Here is a 27,890-nt window from a genome sequence, read left to right on the forward strand (position 1 = left end):
ACATGATTCTATACATGTTTCGACCTTTTATGTCACCATGCAGAAGAGCGAGGAAATAAAAAATGCCTATTTCGGCTGTGATACCAAACATTTATTTTAATATATACTAAGACATATCATCCTCAGTCAAAATACATCGCTAAACAAAACCCCACAAGGCGAAACTTCCAAATATCTGTCAACAGGTTCAACCGAAAAAGCCATCTCTGACGCACCATATCTGGTTTAGAGCGCTAATAAAGTAAGTGTCTCTATGACACTTAAATAATAACCCACTGATCTCTTTTACTTTTCAACAGTTTGCTGGCAAAGTTACAAATACCTATGTACAGGGGTAAAAAGATTGACTGATTATTCGGTTGATTCCGCAGAATGAAATATTGGTTTAAGTATAAATCAAGGGACCAGCCATCACTATTAAAGGCATCATTTACAAAAGAAAAGCAAAACAAATCCTTTAGTTACAGTAAATACAGTATTAAGTCACCATGCATATGTAAAGACATGTTAAAGCCATAATGTGGGGTACATTTATACTGTACAAGCATATATAAAACTTTAAAATGTGTTCGGATTCACTCTTTTAAAACAGACATCAAAATATGTATATATCAATGAAATCTAAATTGAATAAAAAAAAATAACCAACATCATATAAATGACACTGTACATGAATTAACTACATGTATCTTTCACCTTGTTCAACATACATTCTTATTTGGCAATATTTATGTATATATTACAATATGGTCCTAACAAGGATGTAAACAATGAGCTAGAAATACAAATACACAGTTTAGAACTGTTTAGAAATATACACGCCACACAGGACGAATCCTAACATTGTCTATTTTGTGTATTCTGCTAAAACTTCTTAGTTTATGCAGCACTTGTCATTATGCAGTGATTGTGCCCATTTTTTAGTGCCATCTAATGGCACAGACTGTGGATATTTAAAGCAAAGTCAGTCAATCATTACAGCAGCAACATTTTTGTACAGTTACTGCAAGATGAAGCTAAGTTATCACTAGCTAATAGGCATATAATACTTTTTGAGGCACTCTATGAATATGATTATTAGAATTTTTTAGACGTTTACAAAAATAAGCAATGAATTCCCACTAGTACCTTTGGGGGCCTCCTATTGCTCTCATATTGTGTATGCTTCTCTGCAATGTGCAGTGAAGTATGAGTCATTTGTTTATGCCCACACTTTTAAAAATGACGAGGACGATGCACCTCGGTAGCTATATAACCCCATCCTGCCAGGCAAAATGGGAGACAACTAAGAAAATGATGCACAATACATCACTGTAAACATACAGCAATGAGCCATAAAACACAATTACTTGTGCTCACAGCACACTATAAAATATGGGGGTTTGCAAGTGCTCATTGGCCTATAGAACCAAATAAGAGTTCTATATTACACAAAGGCAATATGACATTAATGTCTGAAGAATGTATTGTTCTCTGCATTACAATGCCAAAGGCTGAGTTTCTATAAATTCATTGACTCTATGCCAGCAAAGAGCGCTTTCAGCTGTTTGAATGAAAATAGCTCATTCAAGTTAACCAAAACACACAGTGCATATGGTTAAACGAGCCCCCTAAATAAAACATCCATTTGATTAATACATTGTAGCTAAAAACCTCTGTAAACTTCACAATAACATTCTCCTATTTGTCTATAAGCTATGAGTCTGATTGAAAGCCCAGCTAAAATATTTCATAGCGACATAGTGAAAACAATTATTATCCTTAAGCATGAAAAGACGTGATTGAGTGGTTCGGTATACGTACAAATATTTATATTGAGAAAATATATATAAATGTACAAAGTTTTTTAAAAGCACCCACGTTGCCATGAGACAACAGACAATTCCAATAAGACAATGGATTAGGCAAATCAAATTAATAAATTTTACCAAACATCCCCAAATTTCACATTTTGTGCTTATGTTATAGTATCGAGGCCCACATAAAGTAGATTGAAAATGCACATTGTTGCCTTACATGTTCTGAAGAGTGCAGGTTTGAAAAATAGTCAGGGAATGTAGATGTATCCAGAATGACTGTCTCTACTTAGTCCCATAACAGAGCCTTCAGAGTCTTCAGAGATCAGAGAGCAAGGCAACTCTTAGGATTGGTATGGAAAGAGATTTCTTTCACTCCTTGAAAGTCAAAATGGGGGGAGGTGTAGGGGAGGGTTTGAAAAAGTGAGGCAGGTTCCTGGCATTATCAGGACTAGGTCCTCTGTCGGGTAGCAGGATGATGTTACCTTTCCTGCGTAGTGTGGAGTCTCGACTGGAGGTGGTGGAGAGAGTTTCCGAGGTGGCTTCACTGCTGGCTTCCACCGGTGTGACTCGTATGGTGGTGATACTCTGTTGGTGGTGGTGATGGTGGAAATGGGGATGATGGGGGTTGCTCATGTCAGGCAGGCTTCGGATTCCATCTATGGAGCCGTAGCCGTCTCTCAATGATTCGCAACTTTCGGAGTCCCGGTTCAGGTCGTTGAGCTCAAGGGACTGCCGGATACTCCCTCGCTCTTGGGGTTTCCACCTCCAGGATCCGCTGCCATCTGTAGATGGTGGTTTAACCACAGGCTTGTTCTCAGGGTGGGCCTCTACTCGAACAATGCCCGTGTTAGGTTCCTGATCCATGAGTGCTTTGTAACGAATGGATCCGGTACAACTCACGGTGCTGGCCTCACTTTTAGGACTGCCGTGCAACATGCCCTGCTGCTTGGACATTGCAATGACCTGCATGATACGTGGCTGGCTGTTAGTCCGACAGACGGTGCTCTTCTCTGCCACCTTTAGCCATTTTGACCGTGCATTACCTCCCCCACCATCATTCACCTCCCCACCATCCTCCTGAGGCGAGGAACTCATCACGTTCTCCTGGGTCTCCTCAGGGATGTGCACCAGTTGGGATGATCCTGGTCGTGACTGGATTGATACCCTGGCTCCACCAGTTAGGCCACTAGAGCTATTATGATTGGCTAATGGCACAGCACTAGCAGCTAGCTTCATGTACTGCGCAGGAGGTCCACCACGGAGCTCACCATCTAAGCTCATGGCTAAGGGCTCAGAGCTGCAGCGGAGCTCCATGTTTCTCTGGGGAGATAGTTGTCCAGCCTCAGCCTCCATCACTTGCAGAGATAGTTTGCGGTTCTCATTCTTGATTTTCCATTGAGAGAGTAGCTGCTTGGAACGTGTGGAGTCCATGGAGGCATGGATAGCAGCATGGCGGCGAGGCACTGGTTCTTCGATTCCAGTTGAGTGCACGCGGGGCAGAGTGTTACTGAATGTCACAAAGCTCTCCTTGCAGAGGGGACTGGGAGGCGTAATGCACTCTACCTCTGTGCTTGCCCTTTTCAAACTGGACATGGTCTCTCTGTGGGACGGGCCACGTAGCAGGATACTCTCGGAGCGAGCTGAGGTGGGACGTTCCCTCATGCTCAGGCTTTTAGGTGGCAGTAAACGTGGTGGATCTGTGTTCAGATTTGGTAGAGGTCTCAGAGGCTCCCGCATGGCTGGTGGAGGTACCACTTGCTGGGGCTGTGGTGGAGGTTGCGGTGGTGGAGGCTGCCGGAGAGGAGGATGTACATGTGTCTTCAGAGATGTGTCTTCACTAGGTTTAAAGTTTCCAACTGCATACAGACCCTAAAGTAGTGCAAAAATGCAGAATATTTACAGCAACAAAAATCAATAGATGGCATAAATAGTGATATTTATGTTTTGCGAATAAAAATGAGGTTTTGCAAGATACTTGTATAAGGGGTTTTTGCACCAGAGGAACCTTTTCATATTTCCTAGAACTACTGGTGAAAGTACCCGCTTTTAGACCTTTCTGCACTGCAGGAACTAGGAACGTATTTAGTTCTAGGAACTCAGTTTGGGGGAACTAAATTAGCTTCAAAGTACAGTTCTATAAGAACAGTAACATAAGTGTACACTGACTGGCCAAACACCAATTATCCAGCATTTTTAAAAAGTTATGTAAAAATATTTACTCCATTAACATGAAAAACAATGTGATGACACTTTCAGTTGCTACATGTTTGGGTGTGTGTTGCGTCTGTGTCTCTGCAGGTGTCTGGATGATTGCTGTGTGATTGGGAACACTGGCGTGCAGGTGGTTCTTTCTCTATAAAACTTATTTTTGCTCTTGAAGGAGTTCTTTCTGCTCATGGTTGGATCTGGTGTCAGCTCTCCCGGTACCTTGTCTTCCTGGCTTGAGACAGGTTGAAGAATGATTCATTTTAGGTCTGATGGTTAAATAAAGTTTAAATGTTTTTCAACACAAATGCACTCGTCTTCTCCCTATTTGTAGTAACGTCTCGTCTGGGAACTGAACCCGGGACCTCTCGCTAATGAATTGTGGTAGCTGGCCTTGAAGGGTGTGCAGTTTACTTGGACGATCTGGTAGTGTGTAGTAACTCATGGGAGGAACATCTGTTCCAAATTCAGTTTTTGTTCAAGCGCTTGAAGGAGGCTGGGCTTACTGTGAATCTAGCGAAGTGTGAGTTTGCTAAGGTCACGGAAACCTATTGGGGCAAGGTTGTGGTCATGGTGTTGTCTGACCGGTGAATGCAAAAAGTGTGTTCAGCCACATGCAGCGTTCAGTTCTTTTCTCAGCCTCAATGATATGTAACACTGCAAGTTGTCATAAGAGATGTACTGTAGTCAGATTTTTACACTCTTTCTATCAGATAAACTGTGCGTTTACATTCCATCTCTGTGTTCACGAAACCCACAAACACAACACACAACAAAAACAGCTTAGATCACCCTCCATTCGTTGTCCATTCACTAGTTGTTGACGTTTGTAAATGTGAATAAAGACAAGGCCAGTGGGGGAAATCGGTTCTCTAGGAACCACCATGCTGGCTAGTTCCTAGAGCTAAGTTCCTTGAACTATGCGAAAACCCCCTATTCAAACGGTTACATTCCCTGCTAAAAAAGCCTGCTAGCTGTTTTCTCTCAGCCCAACCATCTATAAAGTAACCAGACCCATCTAGAACCAACTGACATTCCAGACTGATCATAAGATTTTTTTCAGCAGGGTTATTCTAAAGTCCTTTACACGACACGGTTTCACATTTTTTCACATCACCATCATGATCCTACATTTTGAGAACTTTCCTTATATTGTCTATGACAGGTGTCTCCAAACTTGGTCCTGGAGGGCTGATGTTCTGCAGAGTTTAACTCCAAATTTTCTGGCATGCCTAGTAAGACCTTGATTAGTTGGTTCAGGTGTGTTTTTTAGGGTTGGAGCTAAACTCTGTAGGACACCAGCCCTCCAGAACCAAGTTTGGAGACCCCCTGCTCTATACCCAACGTGGGATTCCACAGCCAGAGTATCAGACAGCATTACATTGTATGCTTGACCTAATCAGTGTACACTATGTTAAGCAAACAATAAAATCAGGACCTGATGTACTGATTTACCTCAGCTGTGTTAATTCCTCCTAAAGGAGTTTTGGCAATGTTATCAGTGTTATAAATCACAGGGTGTACATTTCCCTCAGAGCAGATTGAGCAGGGAGAAGGAGAATTAGTAAGAGAGAAAGAAATGGTGGGAGGAATGTGAGGGGGGTGTGTGGGTGGAGAGCAGAAAAGAAGCCACAAGGGATTTGCATGTGTGAGCTATTTTTACCTCCATTAAAACAGCATTGTCTTATAGCACCTCGCTAATTCTCTATGATTCTTCTCCGGAGTCAGGTTTCATGGAGTAATATTGATTTGTCATGGGAATACAGTATGCAAAAATAATTATTATTCACACAGTGCCTTTGAAAGCCTCTGTGACAACAAGACTCACCAGGTAGACAGCTATGCCCCCTCCAATGAGAAAGCCACAGTAGACATCCACAGCATGGTTCTTGAACTGAATGATGCGAGTCAGGCCACAGATAATGCCGCAGATGATGAAGGAAAACACCAGGAGTGGCTTCAGGAGCTTCGATGAGTCAGTCAGAGTGGCATTAAAATACATCTGTGGAAGGAGACCAGCCTTTTTGACTGAAGTTTAATGAAAATGCTTAATATTGGAAAGGACAGTTGGGTTATTTGGCATGCAGTATCACTTGAGTCAACTGTGCCATGAGTCAAGCGGATTACTTACGGAGATGTACACTGCCGCAAAAGCTGCCAGAGTGGCGTGCTGAGATGGGAAGGACTTCCTGTAATGAGAGACAGACAGCCTTGTTAGATTATCAGATATTTTTCACACTGAACACATTTGAGGTAGTGTACCATGCTAAAGGACAGATGGGAATGGAAAGCCACTGATAATCATGTCTATAGTGCCCCAAGTCATATAATGCACCATACGGGATCAGAGCTTTTTATTTCCAAGAACGTTCTCATAAAACATGTCTGAATATGCATGTGTGCTATATATTTTAATGTACTGTATGCAACAGAAGTGTAAGCCTTCGGACACGGACACGGACACGGACACACACACACACACACACACACACACCACACAACCCTCTTTACATCAAATTTTTACGTTATACAAAATGTCTGCACAACATATAATCACGCTATTGAGAGTGCATGAAATGAGTGGAAGATTGAAAAGCAGAGCTGTGCAAATGGATGTGTGTGGGTGTGCTGGAATGGGCAGCCGGGTTGTGAGCGAAGCAACAAGACTGAACTCTGTGTGGGTTTTACAGGAACGCCATGTGCCAGAGAAGAGCGCCACGTTCATTCTGCTGCCTTCACATTTATCTACGCTGTTTACAGCTGAGATTATATACAAATCTATTGATCCAGCCAGACCTTTACTGTGTAGAGATGCTGTGCAGCAGGTCCATTTAAATTTTGTCAGCCATAATACTGTATGTCAAATCATCTTTGTTTGGGTAGATTGTTAATCACCCACCCTCCTTAATCTGACTTTTGAGTTTCAACGTAAGCTTTTCATAAAGTCAGTTTTGAATCATTGCATGACACAGGTATTTTAATTGCAGATGCTTGCCAATTTGAACTCAAGTGGGACTGAAATTTTTAGATAATCACAGATGGAGGCTAATCTCAGTCCACTGAGAATTTTATTTTTAAACTCTAAAGACCAGTTTAAATCAAAATGGACTCTCTCTCTATATTTTTAATACATGTTCACTGTCTTATGGAAGCATTTTTTCTCAGAATTGCGTGATTTAAACTTGCAATTATGGCTTTTTTTTCCCCTCAGAATTGCAAGATATAAACTCACAACTGCGAGTTATAAAGTCAGATTTGTGTGTCATACTGTAAACTCACAACTGCAACTTATAAAGTCAGAATTGTGAGATATATACTTACCGTTTTTACGTTCTTACGTTATGTTTTTTAAACTCACAATTGCGAGAAATTGCAATTCTGACCTTTTTTCTCCGAATTTTGTGATATAAACTCTGCGAGTTATAAAGTCCAGTTTTGAGGGGAAAAAGATTATGTTCTCAGAATTCTGAATTTAGATCTCAAATTCTGAGAAAAAAAAATCAATTGTGTGTTATAAAGTCAGAATTGCAAGATATAAATTCGGAATTCTGAGAAAAAAGTCAGAATTGTGAGTTTATATCTCGCAATTATGATTTTATAACTTTCAATTGCAAGTTTATATTACACAATTGTGACTTCATTTCTTAGAAATGCGAGTTTTATATCTCACAATTCTAACTATAACTCACAATTCAGAATAGCAAGTCAGAATAGCGAGTTTGTATCACGCACTTCTGAGAAAAGAAGATTTCTAAAATGTAAACTCGCAATTAAGAGAAAAAAGCCAGAATTGTGAGATGATTTTTTTTTTCAGTAGCGGAAATAGGCTTCCATACTGTATAATTGTGATTGACACGTTGCATGTTATAACAAAGAATAAAATAGTTTAATATCATGATCTTTAATCAAAATATACAGTAACAGTAACTTGCCTCTAACTTCCTCTAACATCACTTTGACCACACAGCCTATTGGACAATGTTAACCAATAGCCAAACAGCTATTTACACATTGTTTTAGCAAACTCACATTCAGCATGGCTCTATTAATAAAATAAAATGCCAATCCAAACAATTCCCAATGGATAAAATTATATCCTGCCCTACATATTTTCTAGTTTAAAGGGGACATCAGATGCCCATTTTCCACAAGTTGGTATGATTCTTTAGGGTTTTCATGTATTGTCTGCATCATACTTTAGTTAGAATTCCTCAATGGTTGTGTATAACAACAACTTTTTACTTTGTCAAAAATAGTTCTGTTCACAATGACCCATTTCGGTGCATGTCTTTTTAAAGGGGTCATCGTATGCTTATTTTCCACAAGTTCATATAATTCTTTAGGGTCTTAATGAAACGCCTATAATTTACTTTGGTAAAAAATTGTCAATAGTAATAGTAAAAAAACACCATTTACTTTGTCAAAATCAGCTCTGCAAAAAATCAACTAATTTTATTGCATGTTCCCTTTAAATGCAAATTAGCTCTGCTCGTACCGCCCCTCTGTGATGTGGGATTATGAGCCGCAATGTTTACTTTAGCCGCATTTAGCCGCGGAACTTGCCAACAAGCACATTATTAAGAAAGGCCGTTTGCAAAGAAGCATTAAAAACCCTTATATTCACTTCTGCTGTGGGTAAAACTGCATCAGAAACGCACAGACATACACGCATATGTAGACCAGGATCGGTGCTTTCCTTTTTAAAAACGAAAGTAACGTTATCCTCTGCGTCTTCAGCAGCTAAAATGTCGGGAGTAAATGACTACTGCTATGTTCATTATTACATACAACAACAGAACACCTCAGTCGCTCAATCTGAGACATTCTTGTCTTCCCCTGCACCTGAGTCGACACAATGGCGTTTAGAGTCGGACTGTTTCAGCTCGGTGAGGGCGGCTCTAAGGTAAGACGCTCATGTCAATCAACTGTGTGCCGTCACAGTGACAAGAACCTGAGAATGACCTGATTTTAAAAAGGGGATATTACTTTTAAAGATTAAAAAAATACCACTGGGTGGCTTTTTATCATTGTAGGGTGGTTGTGTACGCAAACTGTTAACACACATTAATGTTCAAACAACACGTAAAAGTAAGTTTTGCATCCGATGACCCCTTTAAAGGGGTCATCGGATGCCCATTTTCCACAAGTTAATATGATGCTTTAGGGTCCCAATGAAAAGTTTGTAATATACTTTGATTAAAAATTCTCAATATTCTCAATGGTTGTGTAAAAAAACACAAATTTTTACCTTGTAAAAATAGCTCTATTCCCAGCAACCGATCTCAGTACATGGCCCTTTAAATGATATTAACCTCTGCTCACCCCGCCCCTCAGTTCTGTGGGGCGTGTCATCACAACACACATGGGGTGTTGCCTAGACAACAGTTGAGGGTATACTCCAATATTACTCGTATTATTTGGGGAAATAATGGTCGTGGGAGGCTTTGAAAACACATCTGTGCAACCACATCAGTTTGAACCGGAGTTGGACCCGGAACAAGATGACACCCGCAAAGAAGTTCGGCAATTACGGCTTGAACAGGGCGTTTCTGAATGGTTAGTAAACTTAATGTCACTTTGATTTATCTTTGTATGTACTGGCAGGGTAGTGTACTGAGAGAGATACAAACGCGATGTGTTTACTGAGGTATATAGACGAACGCGATGTTTACTGTGGTACAGATACGAACGCGATGTGTTTAGTGAGGTATAACTGATTGAACAAGAGCAAAAAAGTGATCGGATAACATAACTTACCCTGTCGTAATATTGAAATACATAAATGTGAGTAGTTATGATTTGTACTCATATGCAGTTGCGGGCTATAAACACTATTTTGCAGGTATTGCGTTAAAGTTACCATTCTTAATGCAGTTAACTGATCCAAAACGATTTAAAATAATTGTACATGACTTCTTAATGATTAACAGACACAGTTTTAAACCATCTAGCATTACAAAGCTAAGCTTAATGTAGTTTTAAGACAACATACACAGTTTGTAACTGTGACAATCACCTTAATACATTGTTAATCATAAACGTGTGATTAGGGATTATATTGAGAGGGATGTACATAGAGAAGACGACATAACCATGTTCTCTGAGAGTGTAAGTTACACTTTTATTCATCACATTTATTCTTCTGGTGAAGATGAATCAGGAACACGAATAGTTGGTACAGATCCGTTTTTCAGGAGCAGCTTCCTAGCTAAAACTGCTTTATACTGAGCCTCGTTTATAAATGTGCCGTGTGACGGCACACCGACAGACATCTGAGAACGGCTCGTTTTGAGAAGGGGCAAATTATTTTACTAAATTAAAAGAAAACTACTGGGTGGATCTTTGTCATTCTAGGGTGGTTGTGTACACACACTCCCAACACACATTTCAGTTCAAATAACTTGTAAAAGTGCATGTGGCACCCGATGACCCCTTTAAATGCTAATGAGCTACTTCTCACCCCGCCCCTTTCTTCCATTTTGTTTGTGTATTCGGTAGCGCATTACCATCAAAAACAAAACTAATCCACCGCATCTTCATTGACTCTGATGTTGGGAGAAAATTAAGACTTTTATGTTTACTTTTATATCCAACTACAAAACACCTGCATTGCTTATGAGAGACTGTTGTCACTAAAGCTGCTCGAGCGTGGAGAAAATGATGGACAGTGAACAACTGGCTGAGGGCTGAAATATGCTAATAAATTAATCACAGTCATCACTGACAATCTATCAGCAGCTGTGGGCGGGGTCTGAGCAATATGATATCATACTGCTCAGAAAATCAAAACTGCATGATAATTGAGATGTCTGTTTATGTCTTTGGGGGATTAAAAAAAAAGAAGTGAATGGATTTTTTGCATTGTTGGGTGGTTGCATTCACACACTGCTCTTGAAAACGCAACACAATATGGAAGTAAAATGGGTTGCCAGTGCCATCGACTTCAAAATTTAGACCTTTGGTCCAAATTTAGACCTTTTTTTTTGCATGATTATGCATTAGGGTTGATGAACTACAACATGACACAGATACCGCTTTCTGACCTGCCAGCGTTGATTGCCGCTGGATCGGGCCCAGAGCAGATGTCATCCACAATGAAAGTGTTCTCATCACAGGAAGTGTTGAGGCTGGTGTAGTTGGGCTTGCACACAGTGAGGAAGTAGGGGGCGTGGTATCCCGTGGCCAGCTGGATAATATCCGTGATGAGTGCTGTGATGCACAGGCCAAACACATGGACCCCTAAAAATGAGACAACATCGTACAGAAAGACACACAAAGAGGTTTTTCCTCAGTCATATAAAGCAAATACTACATTTCATAAGCAGCAAGTAGACTTCATAAGCTTGCGATAAAATAGACAGAGCTTTCATTATTAATATGCAGCTCGATATAGTACAAGACTATAAAACAGACAGAATGAGTCAAGATCAAAGAGTATTCCAAATAATATTTATACAAGCTATATGGCTTTTTATAGAGTCACAAAGAGCAGAAATATATACACCCACCCACAAACCTCACAGCTCGTCGGATGTAAGAGTTGAAATTGCAGCCTGCAGCGTTTATGTTAGCCTCTGTTTTGATGGCGATATTTCTTCTGGCCAAACAGCAGTACAGGATCCCTTCCCCAATCATAATCTGTGGGAAGATGGTCAACTGTGTTTACCCAAACATACAGCAGACCCATTTTACTGCCATCTGTACTCTTTCTAGTGGCTTCCAGGGGTCATTCCTAATGCAATCACTGACACATCAACTCCATTACTGTAATTAAAGTAATCACTCCAATCCATCCATCCATCCATTCATAGCCATCTGAGAGGGATTTCATCCAAAAATTGATGAGGGAAGGGGGTGTCTTGAAAGTCATCCAGGCCTCCACTATCGCAATGACTAAACTGTTAATTCCATGTAAATGAAAACCAGAAACCCATAGATTTCTGAAGAGGGAATCTGCTGTGGAGGACGAGATAGAAAGAGTGAGAGAGATGAACAAGTGATCAAACGCCCCTGAGATCACACTTGCCACACACCTACAGTCGAGTGCAGCAGGCGCTACCATAACAGCTGGAGCTAACAGCAGGATACACATTCACATGCCGCCTGCTAGCAAAGGCTCAGCCATAATACCCATAAACAGTAGTACTGAGGCCTAAAACTCATTTGGGTGATTTAGCATTGAGAGATTGCTGTTGAGTGATTAAACGTAGTGCCAAAGTCAAAATTATGACTCAAATGTTTGGGCTGAGTTGGCCATTTGTTCCCATGCTTCACTTCAGACCAACCGCAGACTTTATTTACAGCAGCTGACAAATGCAAAACACACAGGATAACTAACAGTGATAGAACTCAAATGAGCATAGCTGCCTTGCAAAATTAATTAGGTCGGTATGGTGGAGCACCTAATGTGATGAAAACACCCAAGTGACGTGCTGGGAGTTGATGAAACAAATATGTCATTAAACATTAAACGAATCTGCTCTCTGATGAATATAGGTGGAGCGAGGCAATTTTAAGATGATGTTGATGAGACCAACACTGGAATAACAAACTTTGAAAGCCATTGTGAATATAATAAGGAAACGGGGCAATGACAGAAAGCTTGTAATTTTGGTATTTCTAAGAACTTGACAGGTTTTAAACTGAGATTTTGAACATTTTCTCTTTTTTAATAGTCTTAATAGTCATTGACCCAGCCATGACCCAGTGACCTATTTCTTCAAAAGCTACACTTCCACTCAAAAGTTTGGGGTTGGTAATATTGTTTAACATTTTTAAAGACGCCTCTAATGCTCAGCAAGGCTGCATTTATTTAAAAAAAAAAAAAAAAGGTTGTTCTGAAAATTTATTTATTTATTTATTTTTGCTGAACCTGTGATACATTTGTACAATGGCATAGTGCCACATTAAACAAATCTAAAATTATGAGATTAAAGTTGTAATATTTTGAGAATAAAGTTGAAATATTTTGAGAATAAAGTCAAATTTACAATAATAAAGTCAAAATGTTTTCAGAATATCAGCAGCTGCGGGGTGGTTGCATCCACACACTGCTCTCGAAAACACATCACAATATGGAAGTAAAATTGTTTGGCAATGCCACTGACTTCAAAAATTTAGACCCTCTAGACAAATTTAGACCTTTTTTTGGGCATAATTATGCATTAGGGTTGATGAACTACAACATGACAGAGATACCGCTTGCAGGGTATCTACTTGCAGGGACAGTATGCATGGAAATAATATTTCCCGTCGTTGATTGCATTCATTGGGCCTATTTGTAGTGTGCCAGCCACCCAACAATAGCAATAAGCTTTGTGCTTTTGGTACTTTTAATATAAAACAAAGATCAGCTGTCAAAATCGAAGTCAGTTTTATAGTGAAAAACAAACAATGTGTTTGCAATAATGTGCTTTTCACGCTTTTTAATGTGGCAGGACAGATCGCTGTATTTATGTAAATAAGTTGTCTTTTCGATTACATGAGACATTCGTTTCATTAAATTATACTGTTTTCTTTGTGAAAATTACACCACCTACTCTGCATAAACCTCTGTGGCTTCCAATCTTTCATTCCTTACATGTATTAAAATAAAAACAACAATAAAATGTTCTAAAGTTTGAAGTGGACTCCAACTTGTTAACATAAGTTATGTTGTCTTTTCTGAGGTATATAAGTGACTATTCACAAGCTGTTTTATTCACTGTATAATACAGTAAATGATTGTAAATAATGTTTAATGTCTTTCATTATTTGTAGCGCACCAGCCACCCAGTAATCATAATAATTGTGTTTATTGCTTTTAATATAACATAGCTCAGCTTTCAAATTCTGTCAGTTTTATCACGAAATACAAAATATAAATGTGTTTTCCTCTTTATTTTAAGTTTATAGTATGACATAAACATGAGGGAACATCAGAAGAATTAAAAAACAGTATTGCCTAATTAATGAAACGAATGTCTCACTGTAATCGGAAAGATGACTGATTCACATGCCGCTTACACTGAGGCGAATGCAGTGTTCTGTCACGTCACAAAAAAAGTGTGAAAAACACATTTTTGTAATAGACATACTGTTTGTATTTCACTATAAAATTGACAGATTTTGAAAGCTGAGATTCGAATATCTCCTGGTGTTCTCAATCCAGGCCATTTGCATGTGCAATAGGCTAGATAGAATATACTCTCAAAATATTATAACTACAATTTAATTCTTGTAATTTCAACCTTATTTTTGAAACATTTAGACTTTATTCTTGAAACAATTTGAATTTATTCTTATAATTTTGACCTAATTCTTGAGACATTATTCTCGTAATATTTTGACATTTTTTTTTTCTCAAAATATTATCTTGTTATCTTAATTTTTTTTAACGTTTTAACGTAAAATGTCGTCATACATTTGCTCTCAGGATTCTTTGATGAATAGAAATTTCAAAAGTACAGCTTTTGATCAATTTATTGCATCCTTGCTGATTAAAAGGACAAATTTTTTATAAAAGGATAGTTCACCAAAAAATGAAAATTCTGTCATTATTTAGTCATCCTCATGTTGTTTCAAACACATAAGACCTTTGTATATCTTCAGAACACAAATTAAGATATTTTTGATGAAATCCAAGAGCTTTCTGCATAGACAGCAACCCAACTACCATGTTCAAAGCCCAAAAGGTTTTAACATTGTTAAAATAGTCCATGTGACATCAGTGGTTCAACCTTAATTTAATAAAGCTACGAGAATACTTTTAGTGCACAAAGAAAACAAAAATAATGACTTTATTCAACAGTTTCTTCTCTTCCGTGTCAGTCGACATGGATTCATGACAGTACTGCGCAGGGGCCAGAAAGCTCTTGGATTTGATCAAAAATATCTTAATTTGTGTTCTGAAGATGTCTTACGGCTTTGGAACAACATGAGGGTGAGTAAATAATGACAGAATTTCGATTTTTGGGTGAACTATCCCTTTAATTAAATTTATTTGAAGCTTACCGACCCCAAAATTTTGAACAGTAGTGCAGTTAAAATCTAACTCTCAAAAACTACAATTTCCAAACCTCCAGCTTATGAAACCCAGAAGAAATGTAACAATCAGGTCTTGAAGCTATTTCCATCGAGCTGCCTTTGCAGTGACACTCTTGTAAACCTCAACACGTATACAGATGGCAAAATGCAATTGAGAGCAATCTATTAGACTCATGAGTTCATCACCTAGGGTCTTGATAATACTCTCACAACATGCCTGGAGAGGCTTAGTGCCTTGTCGCCCAACTGATGTTCGAAACGCATGCTGGGTGGGTGACAAGTCAAAACTTCACTGACAATTTAGGGAGAAGACAACATGCAAGAGACAGGTGAAAAACAGGAAATACAAATCGAGAAATGCTAACAACAATTTAGCCGAGTTTGTTTATCAGATGCTCTCTAGAATGAGAATGTCCCTTTAATACAATTTTAATCGTCTAGCAAGCAGCAAATCATGGTTACTGGCTGAGACAATGCTGAAGCCAAAAAGTGATCTCATAGGGTCTTTAACCCAAAGCTAGCAACTTCAGGCGACTACAGAGAAATTGGATGCACACTATCAAAAATAGCTGACTTAATATTCACTTTAATATTCATTCTTGCCCCTCTAAACTGAGATCAAACACTAGGCCTGCATGAATAAGTAAGAGTGCCCTCTGGACTAAACAAAACTGAGAGTGTCACTCTGGTGCTTACCGTCACCGCGGGCCCAGCAAAAGCCAGACTGAAGAGCATGAGAAAGGGGATGACCTCCTTTGTGGGCTCAATATAAGGCATGCTGAGACTGCGGTCATTGCAGCTGTAGCCCGAACGCACTGGCTTAAAAATATCTGTCAACTCCAAGAAGTATAAGCTGACCACGGAGGACACCAGAATTGGGAGCTGTAGAGACAAAACAGAAGGAATTTGATGTATTAGATTGGTCTTGTTTATGCCAGATATGCCAGATGAGTAGAAAACAACAATGAAATTATGCAGATTTTATTAGGCAAATGGAGCACTGTCCCATAGTTTGACTCATCTAGGCTAATTTGCAAACTGTTGCTAATATGATAGAAGGTAATTATTCCATTGACAAGGTAATCAGCTTATTATATTACCATGGAGGTACTGTATCTGATCATGTGACTTTTCATCTGTATTTTGATACTGTTTCATGCTTAGTATCTAAGTGAGAACAGATTAAGCTCATCTGGGAAACATATCCCATGCAACGGTGAAACTCACTGATTAACTATCATAGCAGGATGCATCATTGGAGAAACCAACCACCTGGTCACGACTGTTTCCTGAAACCATAGTAACGTGTTCAGACCTCGATCTTTTAAACTACGTTGGTTCAAAAATATGGTACTGCTAACTTCTGCTAATTAATTGATTTGTGATATTTTAAGATGCTGCTTTATGTTTGGCATTTACACATTTGTGCACAAGTGCACTCTTCAAAAATGGCACTAATCGTTGACACAATATTTAGACTGAAACATACAGTGAGGGAAAATAAAAATATTTGATCCCCTGCTGATTTTGTACGTTGGCTCACTGACAAAGAAATTATCAGTCTATAATTATAATAATAGTATAATAGTAATAATAGTAGGTTTATTTTAACAGTGAGAGATAACAACAAAAATCCAGAAAAACGCATTTCAAAAAGTTATAAATTGATTTGCATTTTAATGAGTGAAATAAGTATTGATCCTCTATGAATCAGCAAGATTTCTGGCTCCCATGTGTCTTATATGGGTATTGAGCTGAGATTAGGAGCACTCTTTTAAAGGGAGTGCTCCTAATCTCAGTTTGTTAACTGTATAAAAGACACCTGTCCACAGAAGCTATCAATCAATCAGATTACAAACTCTCCACCATGGCCAAGACCAAAGAGCTGACCAAGGATGTCAGGGACAAGATTGTAGACCTACACAAGGCTGGAATGTGTTACAAGACCAGCTTATTATTACTTGCAAATGCAAGAAACACAAAACATGCCAATCTCCCTCTGTCTGGGCTCAAATAATTTTTCCCTCACTGTACAGTATATACATTATATATGCCATAGAAGATGCATTTTCGGTTCTCCAAAGAACCTTTCAGTAAACAGTTTCTAAAAGAACCTTTTTTTCTCAATTCACAACGTCAGCGACTTTGTATGTTGTTGGTCTCTGTACTGTGAAGAGGCTTGTGGACGTTTCTATGCTGTCACTCTAATATTATTGGTAGACTGCATGTCTGGCCACATCTTTAGAAAATGCAATTACAAATGATAAATACTGCAGAAAAAAATAAGTTATAATTTTAATTTTACGGAAAAGTATCAAGGATCATTCTAATTAGACAAAAGAGAATTAAAAGTAGCATTCGGCTGTTGAAGAGTATTGATATATAAAACATAGTGGTGCTCAGTGAATTAAATCATTAAACAGATTAACAATCAATTAACAAATTAAACAAAAATGACTAAAATGTCATTCGAATTAAAAAAAGTAATCAATTTCCTTGTCCCTAAACTGCTCACTGCATCATATAACTAACGACACAAATTAAAACCCTATTTGGATGGTAATTGTTTCTCACAGGAACTTAAGTTTTTTTTTTTTTTTTTTTTTACCATTTACAGGGTTTTCTGTACTGTTTTTTGACAAACACCAAGATTGTGTGGTAATTTAATTGCCGTTTGAATCCACATCCAAATTTACAAGAAACTGTTTCGAAATTCATTATTTAAATCTTTTTAGACCACTGCCGAACACTGTACAGTAACTGTTGCACTTTTGCTGTAATTTGCAACCATATGAAACAATATTTTATAACTGCTCCACCACAGCAAGTGGAAGCTGCAAAAGAGCAAAAAAAAAAAAAAAAAAAAAAGGTAATGAAAGAAAAGCACATACATCAAATGGGTCATTATTATGGCAGCAACAGGTATGCAATACAGTTTTAAAAATATGTATTATAGGCATTTGTAATTACATACAAAAATATAAACCAAGCACCTTTATGTTTTGATTTTTAATTACTATAGGGCATTTCCTATTTGTACAATGAGGAAAAAAAATAATTTGATCCCCTGCTCATTTTTACATTTTTACATTTGCCCACTGATAAAGAAATGATCAGTCTACAATTTTAATGGTAGGTTTATTTTACAGACAGAATCTCTCTCTCTCTTTCGGTTCGCTCCCATTTTTTATCAGGGGTCGCCACAGCGGAGTGATTCGCAAAGCCAATTTGGCACACGTTTTACGCCGAATGCCCTTCCTGTCACAGCCTAGCCCTGAGAGTGCACTAACTCGTGCAACCCCAGTGCTGAGACACACTCACTCACTATAGCCAATTTAGACTGTCCAGTTCACCTATACTGCATGTCTTTGGAATGTGGGGGAAACCGGAGCACCCGGAGGAAACCCACGCAGACACGGGGAAAACATGCAAACTCCACACAGAAAGGCTTCCTGGCTCAGCCAGGACTCGAACCAGGGACCTTCACAGTGAGAGACAGAATAACAACAAAAAAAATGCATTTTAAAAAAGTTATAAATTGATTTGCATTTATCTTTTATACAGGTAATAGGCTGAGATTAGAATAACCCTCTTAAAGGGAATGCTCCTAATCTCAGTTTGTCCACAGAAGTTATCAATCAATCAGATTCCAAACTCTCCACCATGGCTAAGACCAAAGAACTGTCCAAGAATGTCAGAGACAAGTTTGTAGACCTACACAAGGTTGGAATGTGCTACAAGACCATCGCCAAGCAGCTTGGTGATAAGGTGACAACAGTTGGTGTGATTATTCGCAAATGGAAGAAACACAAAATAACAGTCAATCTCCCTTGGTCTGGGGCTCCATGAAAGATCTCACCATTCAATGATCATGAGAATGGTGAGGAATCAGCCCAGAACTACACAGGAGGTTCTTATCAATGATGTCAAGGCAGCTGGGACCATAGTCACCAAACAATTGGTAATACACTACGGTGTAAAGGACTGAAAACCTGCAGCACCCACAAGGTCCCCCTGCTCATAAAAGCACATGTACAGGCCTGTCTGAAGTTTGCCAGTGAACATCTGAATGATTCAGAGAAGAACTGGATAAAAGTATTGTGGTCAGATGAGACCAAAATCAAGCTCTTTGGCCTCAACTCAACTTGATGTGTTTGGAGGAGGAGAAATGCTGCCTATGACCTCAAGAACACCATCCCCACCGTCAAACATGGAGGTGGAAAATGCAGACACATTTTCGACAAGTCTTGCCCACTCCCTCTTTTTGTCTTCGTGAGTGAGCAAAGGTGAAAACTTACCAGATAGTATCACTTTGAAACTTTTATAAGATCGGTAGAAAAGGCTATTTTGTGGCACTGTAATTAAAAGCTTGGTTTTGTTTATTTTGCTTACCTCATCAGCAGCTATTGTAATGTTGGTTGCTTGGTAACATACCTGAGAGTGGGTTGTCGAACTTGATCATGCAGATTTCCCAACTAGAGATAAGATCCGATTTTGTAAGATAGGATAAGAATCCCAAATCAAGTTAAGATTTGCTTCTGTAATACGAATTTAAGTTAAGACCTAAGATAAGAAACTTTCTGTAATACGCCCTCCAGACCTAATCCCATAGAAAATCTGTGGAGGGAGCTGAAGGTTTGAGTTGCCAAACGTCAGCCTCGAAACCTTAATAACTTGGAGATGATCTGCAAAGAGGAGTGGGACAAATTCCCTCCTGAGATGTGTGCACACCTGGTGGCCAACTACAAGAAACGTCTGACCTCTGTGATAGCAAAAAAGGGTTTTGCCACCAAGTACTAAGTCATGTTTGTTCTGGATTTTTTTCTTTTTAAGATTTTTTTTTTGGACATTTTTGCCTTTGTTGTGATAGGACAGATCAGAAATGACAGGAAGTGAAGTAGGAGAGAGATAGGGGGTGGGATCAGGAAAGGTCCTCAAGTCAGGATTCAAACACAGGACACCCAAAGCGCAACAGCACTGTATGTCGGCGCGCTGCCCACTGGGCCATCGGCGTCTACTGTTTTGGATTTTTTTGTTGTTATTCTGTCTCTCACTGTTCAAATAAACCTACCATTAAAATTATAGACTGATAATTTCTTTGGCAGTGGGCGAATGTACAAAATCAGCAGGGGATTTTTCTCTTACTGTAAAAAAGAGATTGAAATAATCAAATAATCAAATAGGATATTATGAAATATGAATTTATTCGTATTATTCCAAGCATATGACATTTTATTTACAACAGACAATCGTGCGACTGGCCACTTGAGCAAGGCATTTCCAGTTCACAGGATTACAGAACTTGCTTCAATGAAAGGTTCAATGAAAATTTATTTTTACAGACATCCACATGAGAAACAATAACTGTCCGAATAGGGCTTAGCAATGTATGAATCAACTCACTAAGACTGATGACAGTTTCTTTTCCACACATTTTATCATATCCATGTATGTGGTTACAGTAAAAAAAGCAAAATAGTGAAATTTAAAAAAGTGAAATTGCTGCAGAACTCTGTCCTGTCTTTCAAGCTCCACTGTAAGCTCCACTGACATAGTCTTGTCATTTGCAAATTTAACAGCTCATTTGCATAAAGTTAAACTTTTCTCAACTTTGTTGCATGACTCACATCACTTGACGTGCCTACATTCTGCAACGGTCACTGCTCATGTTGCCAGAATTCGTAAGCTCTCCTTTGAAAATGGATGAAATCATGTCACTTCGTTGCAGTGCATCGCTGACTGCGTTAAATTTGGTGTAAAGAACATTTTAAGAACCTAAACATACTATGCACAGACTCTATGGATCTGACGCGACGGTAGGCTAAATTATTTACGACAGCGGTAATGGACAATTCCGCTCCCAACCTGTAGAGGGAGCGTTAAGGGAAAAGTTACTTAGTGTTGCTTTAAAGGTTTTTCATGGAACAATAGATGCCAATCATTTGCTTGCTTTATTTTTAAAGGGGTCATGAACTGCCTTTATAACGTTCACTTATAATGTTTAAATGTTAAAGATTTTTACATCAAAAATGTGATAATTTAGAAGTAATAGGCTATTTTCTGTCCTGTTTTGACCCCCCTCATCAGAACGTTCTGGCAGATTGCAGACTCAAATGTAAACGCCCCCAGTTGTGTATGTTTGACAGCCTACATCCTTCACAGATGGATGGACCACATATAAAAACAGTTACGACACTTGTGGTGTGACATTACTGTCAGTTTATATCTGTTACTGTAAGTTTTAATCTCAATCCAGTCGAGTTTAATCAAATTGTGTCTTGTTTGTAAATTAATTCGTTGTAAAATTAAGTGAACAAAGGATCAAGTTCTTACTGACGGAACAGTCTGGAATTTCATTAAAATAAATTATAACAAATAAAGTTTATAGTTTGGTATGATTTCTGCATAAACCTACGTTTGCCACTCTCGTCATTTACTTATTACACATGGGGCTAAACAGGCAGTGATGTAGAAGCAGGCGTTGATCATCTTTTGTGGAGGCGGTGTTTAGCCACACTATTACGTCATAAAGTGGCACATTCCACAACGTGGTGTTTTGGCAGATAGCTTTCAAAATAAGCTGTTTTTAGACTAACCATAATTCGAGAGCTGTAGTTCCAACCTTACGTTTGCAAAGCTTTTTTTGTGAATGTTCATTAGGTTTTGACAAAAAAAAAAGACTCATTAAGACTCATTAAACTATGTTAGTAACAACAGAGCTTGTGACTATAGTTGGCTAACAATGCTTTTTGGAAATCTAACGGAGATCCCCTGTTATCATTTTAAATTATATTTCATAATACTTCTTCGTAATACCCTAATTTTTGTTTCCTAAAAAAGAAAACACTGTTTATGTGGAAACGGAAAATGCATTAGGAGATCCTTCCTTCTAAAAATCTAAATGACAATGGCTGCGTATTGTTGCTTGTCAAGCTAACTGCTACAAACAGTGTTATGTTGGTAAATGAGCACCAATACATATAATGAGGGTTTGGATAAAACCATGCTTGGGTTACATCCCCTGAGGCTTTTCACGCTTGTCAGTGGTACTGGGTTCACGCTAAGGTTAGACACAAGATGTGTGATTACGGGAGAATGAAGGTTATTCTCAGGTGAATATGCATGGAACTTCTTTAGATATTCTAGAATTGCTGTTGTCATTGACACGGTTCACCCCATAGTATCTCAACGAACAAGGATCAGCTGGAGATGTCTTCGCTACTGCAGCTCCCAGGAGGAAATATATTGCGCTGTGCTATGCAAAGTGGAAATATGCCATCGCACTGAATAATTACAAAACTCGAGCGGACAGCATGAAGATCAAAGGTGGGGGTAGGGGGTTTAATTACTGTAATCAAGCCCCTTCTAAAAAGGGGAGAACATCTGCAGAAAAAGCCCCTGCGGTCTGAACTCCTAGTGATGCTGCATCTTACAGCACAAATACTAGTAACCTCTATGACATTTGCACTGGACCAATTAGAGTTTCAAATGATAAATATCAGTTATTGTATACGGTCTTCCCATAACTATTACTAATTCTGTAGTTTGACTGTATATCTATAGATGTTTAGCTGTGAACTGCAAATGAAGATGTTTTTAACTTTAAACATATCTCATTTATATTTTAAGTTAACACAACACTCGCACACACACAGTTTACAATGCAATGGATTAAGTACATACTATATACCCAAAAACAAGACTAAAACTTTGTGTTGACCTTTGATGTAAGCCATCAAAACGTGCATAATGCTTTCTGACAATAATGCAACAATTTACCTTTTCTTTAAACAAAAAACAACAACAACAAAATTTTTTTTATCTGTTATATATATTATAACCAATATATTATATATATTCTCTGATATTGGATATTTAATTGTTCATGCTCATTTTGCTGATTATCTTTGCTGTCCTCTAGCACTCACTTAGTCTTTAAAGACATATTGCACCGAACATGATTTTTTGTGTTTTTCCCCCATGTATTTTGCCATTTTTTTTCACCATTGCATAAATTGAAATTTTTTTTCTTTTTACAGTTTTGTCTTGCTTTTTAAAGAAAAAAAAAAAATATTTAACACTGAACATTTTTAACATTCTAGTAGACATTATAGCCTACTAACAAAGCACAATTTAACTTAAAATTAATAAGTTAGTAAAATCAGGCATGTGTTTTTAATGTGCAAATAAATGCAGCCTTGCTAAGCAAAGGAGAATGTGATATTAAATGTTTGCTGCATTAGTGTGCGCCTCTATTTGAATATTCGTTCGGTGGGTTGGCATTCGATTTTAAATTTTGAGATTTGAATATTCTTTTTTTTTTCACACACCTGGCATCCCCCGCAAAACGGTTCTCATTCATGCTTGAATATGAATGGAGAAGACACAGAGACAGCGCAAAGAAAGAGATCAATAAATACTAGATAATAATAGAGCAATATTTGAGAGATACTACTAAAGTACAGTCGAGCCCACTTGCATGGTGGAAGCAAAACTAGGGCTGTGACTGTCGCAATGACAACTGCGCCACCGCGGTAGTGCAGGTGACGTCACACACACTATAACAAGCATAAAAAAAAGTGTTTCTGCTGCATTCATTCTGCCATGGAGGTGTTTAGTGTCCCGCCAACAGCAGCAGCAGCGAGCGCATGTGCCTTCAGCGCAGCTGGAAGAGTTCCGCTTTCAAATGCACACAATCAGCTAAAGCTGGCCGCAAAGCCCCAGCAAAACTAATTACCATGAATGTGTCGGGGGAAAAAGTAAGAAGATATTCAAATTATTTATTAATAAACTAGTATTTTGTCGCAAAGATGAAGTTGACGATCCTGACTCGCCATCTGCTCATTGGACGCACCTTTAATGCCTATATGCATCTTTATGGATTAGGCCTTTAGCTAATGAAAGAGTTTTGTTTTAGATTTGAATTATTTCATTTTATTTTGTTTTTACTCTTAACTTTATGAGCAAAAATGAAGTTTCACATCGCGCCGGTGCCTCCAAGTCCTGCAAAGCGTGCTTTAGCTTTCACTCTCCGCACAAACGATTAGATATGCACCTAATAGCACACATTTATCTAGGTTAAATGATTAAACTAATATTGTGTTATGCTTTAAGTTTTTTATATTTATGGAATTTAATTTAAATCGTGATGATAAGGTTAAATTGATTTGTCTGCTGCTGGCCACTTGGTCTTTACTTTAAAAAACAAAAAGTGTTCCAAATATATTTCTAAATTAACTTACAAACTAAAGAAATGAAAATAAATGTAATCACTTTGCTATTAAAAACAGCAGCTGTGTAATGGGGAAGAGAAAGAGAGAAAAAAAGACAGGTTCCAGTCAGACTCGGGCCAGCAATTCTGATGAGCTAATTCAGATCTCTAGCGCAGTGTCCATTCTCGAAGCATATAAGCTCTGTGTGAGGCAAAATGCCACAGTGCACTCCCTTGGGTCCACAGCAACACACCCGCCACGCGTGAAGTCGATTAGATGAACTGTTCTTAATAATAAAAATGCAAACAGACAGACACACAGAGATTCCTGCCTTTATCAGAAAGAAGAATATGTTCAGCCACTCCCTCCAAAGCTTTGAATATTCGGTGTTGATTACTAACGAAGCTTCGAAGCTTAAAAATGGTATTCGGACCAGCCCTACGTCATTGTTCGGTATAATTTATTTGAACTTTTCGCTCTTTTCGAACACCAAAAGAGCTTTTTTTGCTATTTTCGGTCAAATAATTTTGCATCCCTAGTTTATGACGTTACACAAACGCATCAATTCACTTCCGAAAGCCTTTATTAACCCCATGGAACAGTGTGGAACAATTTTTATGATGGATGGATGCACTTTATTTTGCTTCAAAATCTCAACCACCATTCACTGCCATTTTAAAGCTTGGAAGAACCAGGACATTTCTTAATATAACTCCGATTGTAATCATCTGAAAGAAAAAAGTCATATACACCTAGGATGGCTTGAGGTTGAGTAAATCATGGGGTAGCTAATTTTCATTTTTTGGGTGAACTATCCCTTTAAAACAGTTTAGTTATAGCTTTTTTTTTGTATTTATATAAAATAGGGTACAATTTAAATATTGGCTATTTATTGTATTAAATTATACTATCAGTGCATCTGTATCTAAAGCCTAAATTAAAATTATATAATACAATTTTATTTAACCTTGCTAGCTAATCATGGCTGAACAAGAAGCAATTTGATATTTACATCATTAGGAAAGTAATGTGGGAACTTACTGTAGAAAAATATATTGGCCAGACAGCAGTGTACAATATTGAAGGCATAATAACTTACAACCTAAACTGAGATCTATCTTTCTATATTGTGTATGTTAGATATAAAGTTTGTAAGGAACTGTCAATATATATATATATATATATATATATATATATATATATTTTTTTTTTTTTTTTTTTTTTTTTTTGCATCTGAATGGACAAGTTAAACTTCTTGGCCATCTTGTGGTTAATTTATTAAACTGAAACATATTAGTGAAACAGGGAAGTTAATTATGCAAAATTAGTAAAGCAAAGCATATTAAATTACTCCGTTTTTAATTCATTCTCAGCTTAGGACAGAAACAAGGTCTCTGCAGCAAGGCTACTCTATAGAAGGCAACCAGGTCACACCTGGGAACATGATATTCATTTCAGTGCAGCCAATGAGCTTTGATTCTGTCTGATTTGACAATACAGAGACTATTCCAGGTTAAATTGTTTACAGGACTTTACACTTGATGTCTGGATGGAAACATGTATCATGAAATGTTTCTCACTACCGATGACATAAAGATAATATGTGACCCTAGACCACAAAACCAGTCATAAGTAGCACAGGTATATTTGTAGCAATAGCCAAAAATACATTGTATGGGTCAAAATTATTGATTTTTCTTTTATGACAAAAATCATTAGGATATTAAGTAAAGATCATGTTTCATGAATATATTTTCTGAATTCCCTACTGTAAATATATAAAAACTTAACCTTTAAATAGTAATATGCATTGCTAAGAACTTCTTTGGACTGCTTTAAAGGCAGTTTTTTCAGTATTTAAATTTTTTTTTTTTTTTGCACCCTCAGATTTTCAAATAGTTGTATCTCGACCAAATATTGTCCTGCCCTTTCAGATGATGTATAAATCTCAATTTCAAAAATTAAAAAAAAAAAAAAAAAAAAAAAAATTACCCTCATGACTGGTTTTGTGGTCAAGGGTCACATATGTATATCTTAATAAAACCAAAGTTATACCGTTTTCAACAACACAATCTTTCCATTTTTACAATGAGGTCTTATTAGAAGAAATCTTGTAGTAGTTCATTATGCCCTCATTCTAAAATGAACAGTTCAATAGAATAACAGAATAGAAAGCTAATAGTCTATGTTATAGTTCATGACCATGGTATTTATTACATAGAATGTTCACAATTATTAAATAACTAAGAAGCTGTGAATTCGGCACTGCAGCTTGACAAGTAAACAAGACAGATCAAAGACTGCCACCATTATCTCCATATCATCAGTGATCAACACTCATTTGTTTGTGATATCTAGGCCATTTCAGATTGGCCTTCATATAGCTAATAACTGTTCATATTCTAACCCCATTATATTAAATAGTGCCCTTTTAATTCTGTGACAGTTACCAATACTTATTTTCAGAAGGTTTCCAGTCCTGTTTTACTGTCAAAGTGGATGCATTTCTTCACTTTTGTCTTTGGAATAACACTCTACTAAGGCCATGTTGTCTGTGCCAATGAAGAAGCAAGCCAAGATTTGATGCGCAAAAGACAGAACACATTTTTTACGTATTTGCCTTCACATATCACGCATACCCCTTAACATTAACATGATGTACAACAAGTGTAATGCATTTGTCCTTCTCACGATCAGAATTGCATACAGTAGCTATGTATGTAAAGTTAACGAGCAGTCATGCAGAATGAACACTGACTGTGATTCCAATCCGCTTGATTGCTTTGATTTTGAACGTGACCATCGTGTGAATAATGACCCATCAACTCTCCTATTAATTTGAGATAATACAAGAACAGCTCTCTCAGTGTTTCCTAGACTCACTCACCTCCACGAAATAAAAGCAGGGCAGCAAGGTAACGCTGTCTTTGGTCATCTTGGCTTTGAGTCTTTCCTTCGCAGACATGATAAACGGTACGTCCCTTTAAAAACCCGGTGCGCGAAGAGAGGAATACTGAAGCCCAGCTGGTGTAATTTCTCCCCGTGTGCAGTAATTGCGCTCCTTCAGGCTGTCGCTTTCTCCATCCCCAAGTGCGCTTTTACTGCGGATACAGGCGCACGGAAAGATGCTGTATCAAACCTGGCGACATCATGACTGAAACCATGACAACACAATCGCCATCCCCTGAGGACGCGCCGATGGAGATGTTAACAATGTCCAACACCGATTAATGTTTCAAGCCAACCTTCAACCTTCTGATTAGAGGCAATATGCTGACCAGATGACGTCAGAGGTGTGCTAAAAACCCATTTTCACCAGAAGCGAGCGCGCGCGCACGTGCGTGCATGTGTGTGTGTGTGTGTGTGCGTGTGAGGGAGATGGGGGCGTTCACGCTTGTTCACACTATCATGATTGTCAAATGGCTCAAAATACGGCTCAGAGAGGTTGTAAAAAAGGTGTTGTCTTAAAAAACATTTTATATATAGGATAAATCAATGGTTTAGACAAGACGCTGAATGATTTTCAGATCATAAATCCACTCGTAGTCATAGCATTATTGTAAAATATCTTATATCTGCCGCTAGTCTAATAAATAGCGTAGTTATAATTTTTTTTTTTTTTTTTGGTACGGCTGGGGTCATAAGTATT

General features: G+C 38.0%; 1 protein-coding gene across 1 annotated transcript; it reads right to left on the reverse strand.

The window, feature by feature from the left end:
- Positions 1–76: 76 nt before the first annotated feature.
- plppr4a (phospholipid phosphatase related 4a) lies at positions 77–27,544 on the reverse strand. Its single transcript, XM_073848796.1, has 7 exons — positions 27,129–27,544; positions 15,726–15,911; positions 11,513–11,642; positions 11,048–11,243; positions 6,136–6,193; positions 5,833–6,006; positions 77–3,668 (listed from the first exon to the last, which is right to left on the reverse strand). The coding sequence occupies exons 1-7, from the start codon at positions 27,204–27,206 to the stop codon at positions 2,169–2,171; spliced, it is 2,322 nt and encodes a 773-aa protein (XP_073704897.1). The 5' UTR covers positions 27,207–27,544; the 3' UTR covers positions 77–2,168.
- Positions 27,545–27,890: the final 346 nt, after the last annotated feature.

Source organism: Garra rufa, chromosome 10 (genome assembly GCF_049309525.1).
Source record: "Garra rufa chromosome 10, GarRuf1.0, whole genome shotgun sequence".
Classification (NCBI taxonomy): domain Eukaryota; kingdom Metazoa; phylum Chordata; class Actinopteri; order Cypriniformes; family Cyprinidae; genus Garra; species Garra rufa.

What these genes read in the sequence shown, in the direction of transcription:
- plppr4a (XM_073848796.1), bottom strand. Translation starts at nt 27,206, where the DNA reads ATGTCTGCGAAGGAAAGACTCAAAGCCAAGATGACCAAAGACAGCGTT. An exon ending in TTGCTGGGCCCGCGGTGACG is followed by an intron (nt 11,643 to 15,725) that starts GTAAGCACCAGA and finishes ATCTTCCCACAG; the next exon opens with ATTATGATTGGGGAAGGGAT. An exon ending in ACGAGCTGTGAGGTTTGTGG is followed by an intron (nt 11,244 to 11,512) that starts GTGGGTGTATAT and finishes TCTCATTTTTAG; the next exon opens with GGGTCCATGTGTTTGGCCTG.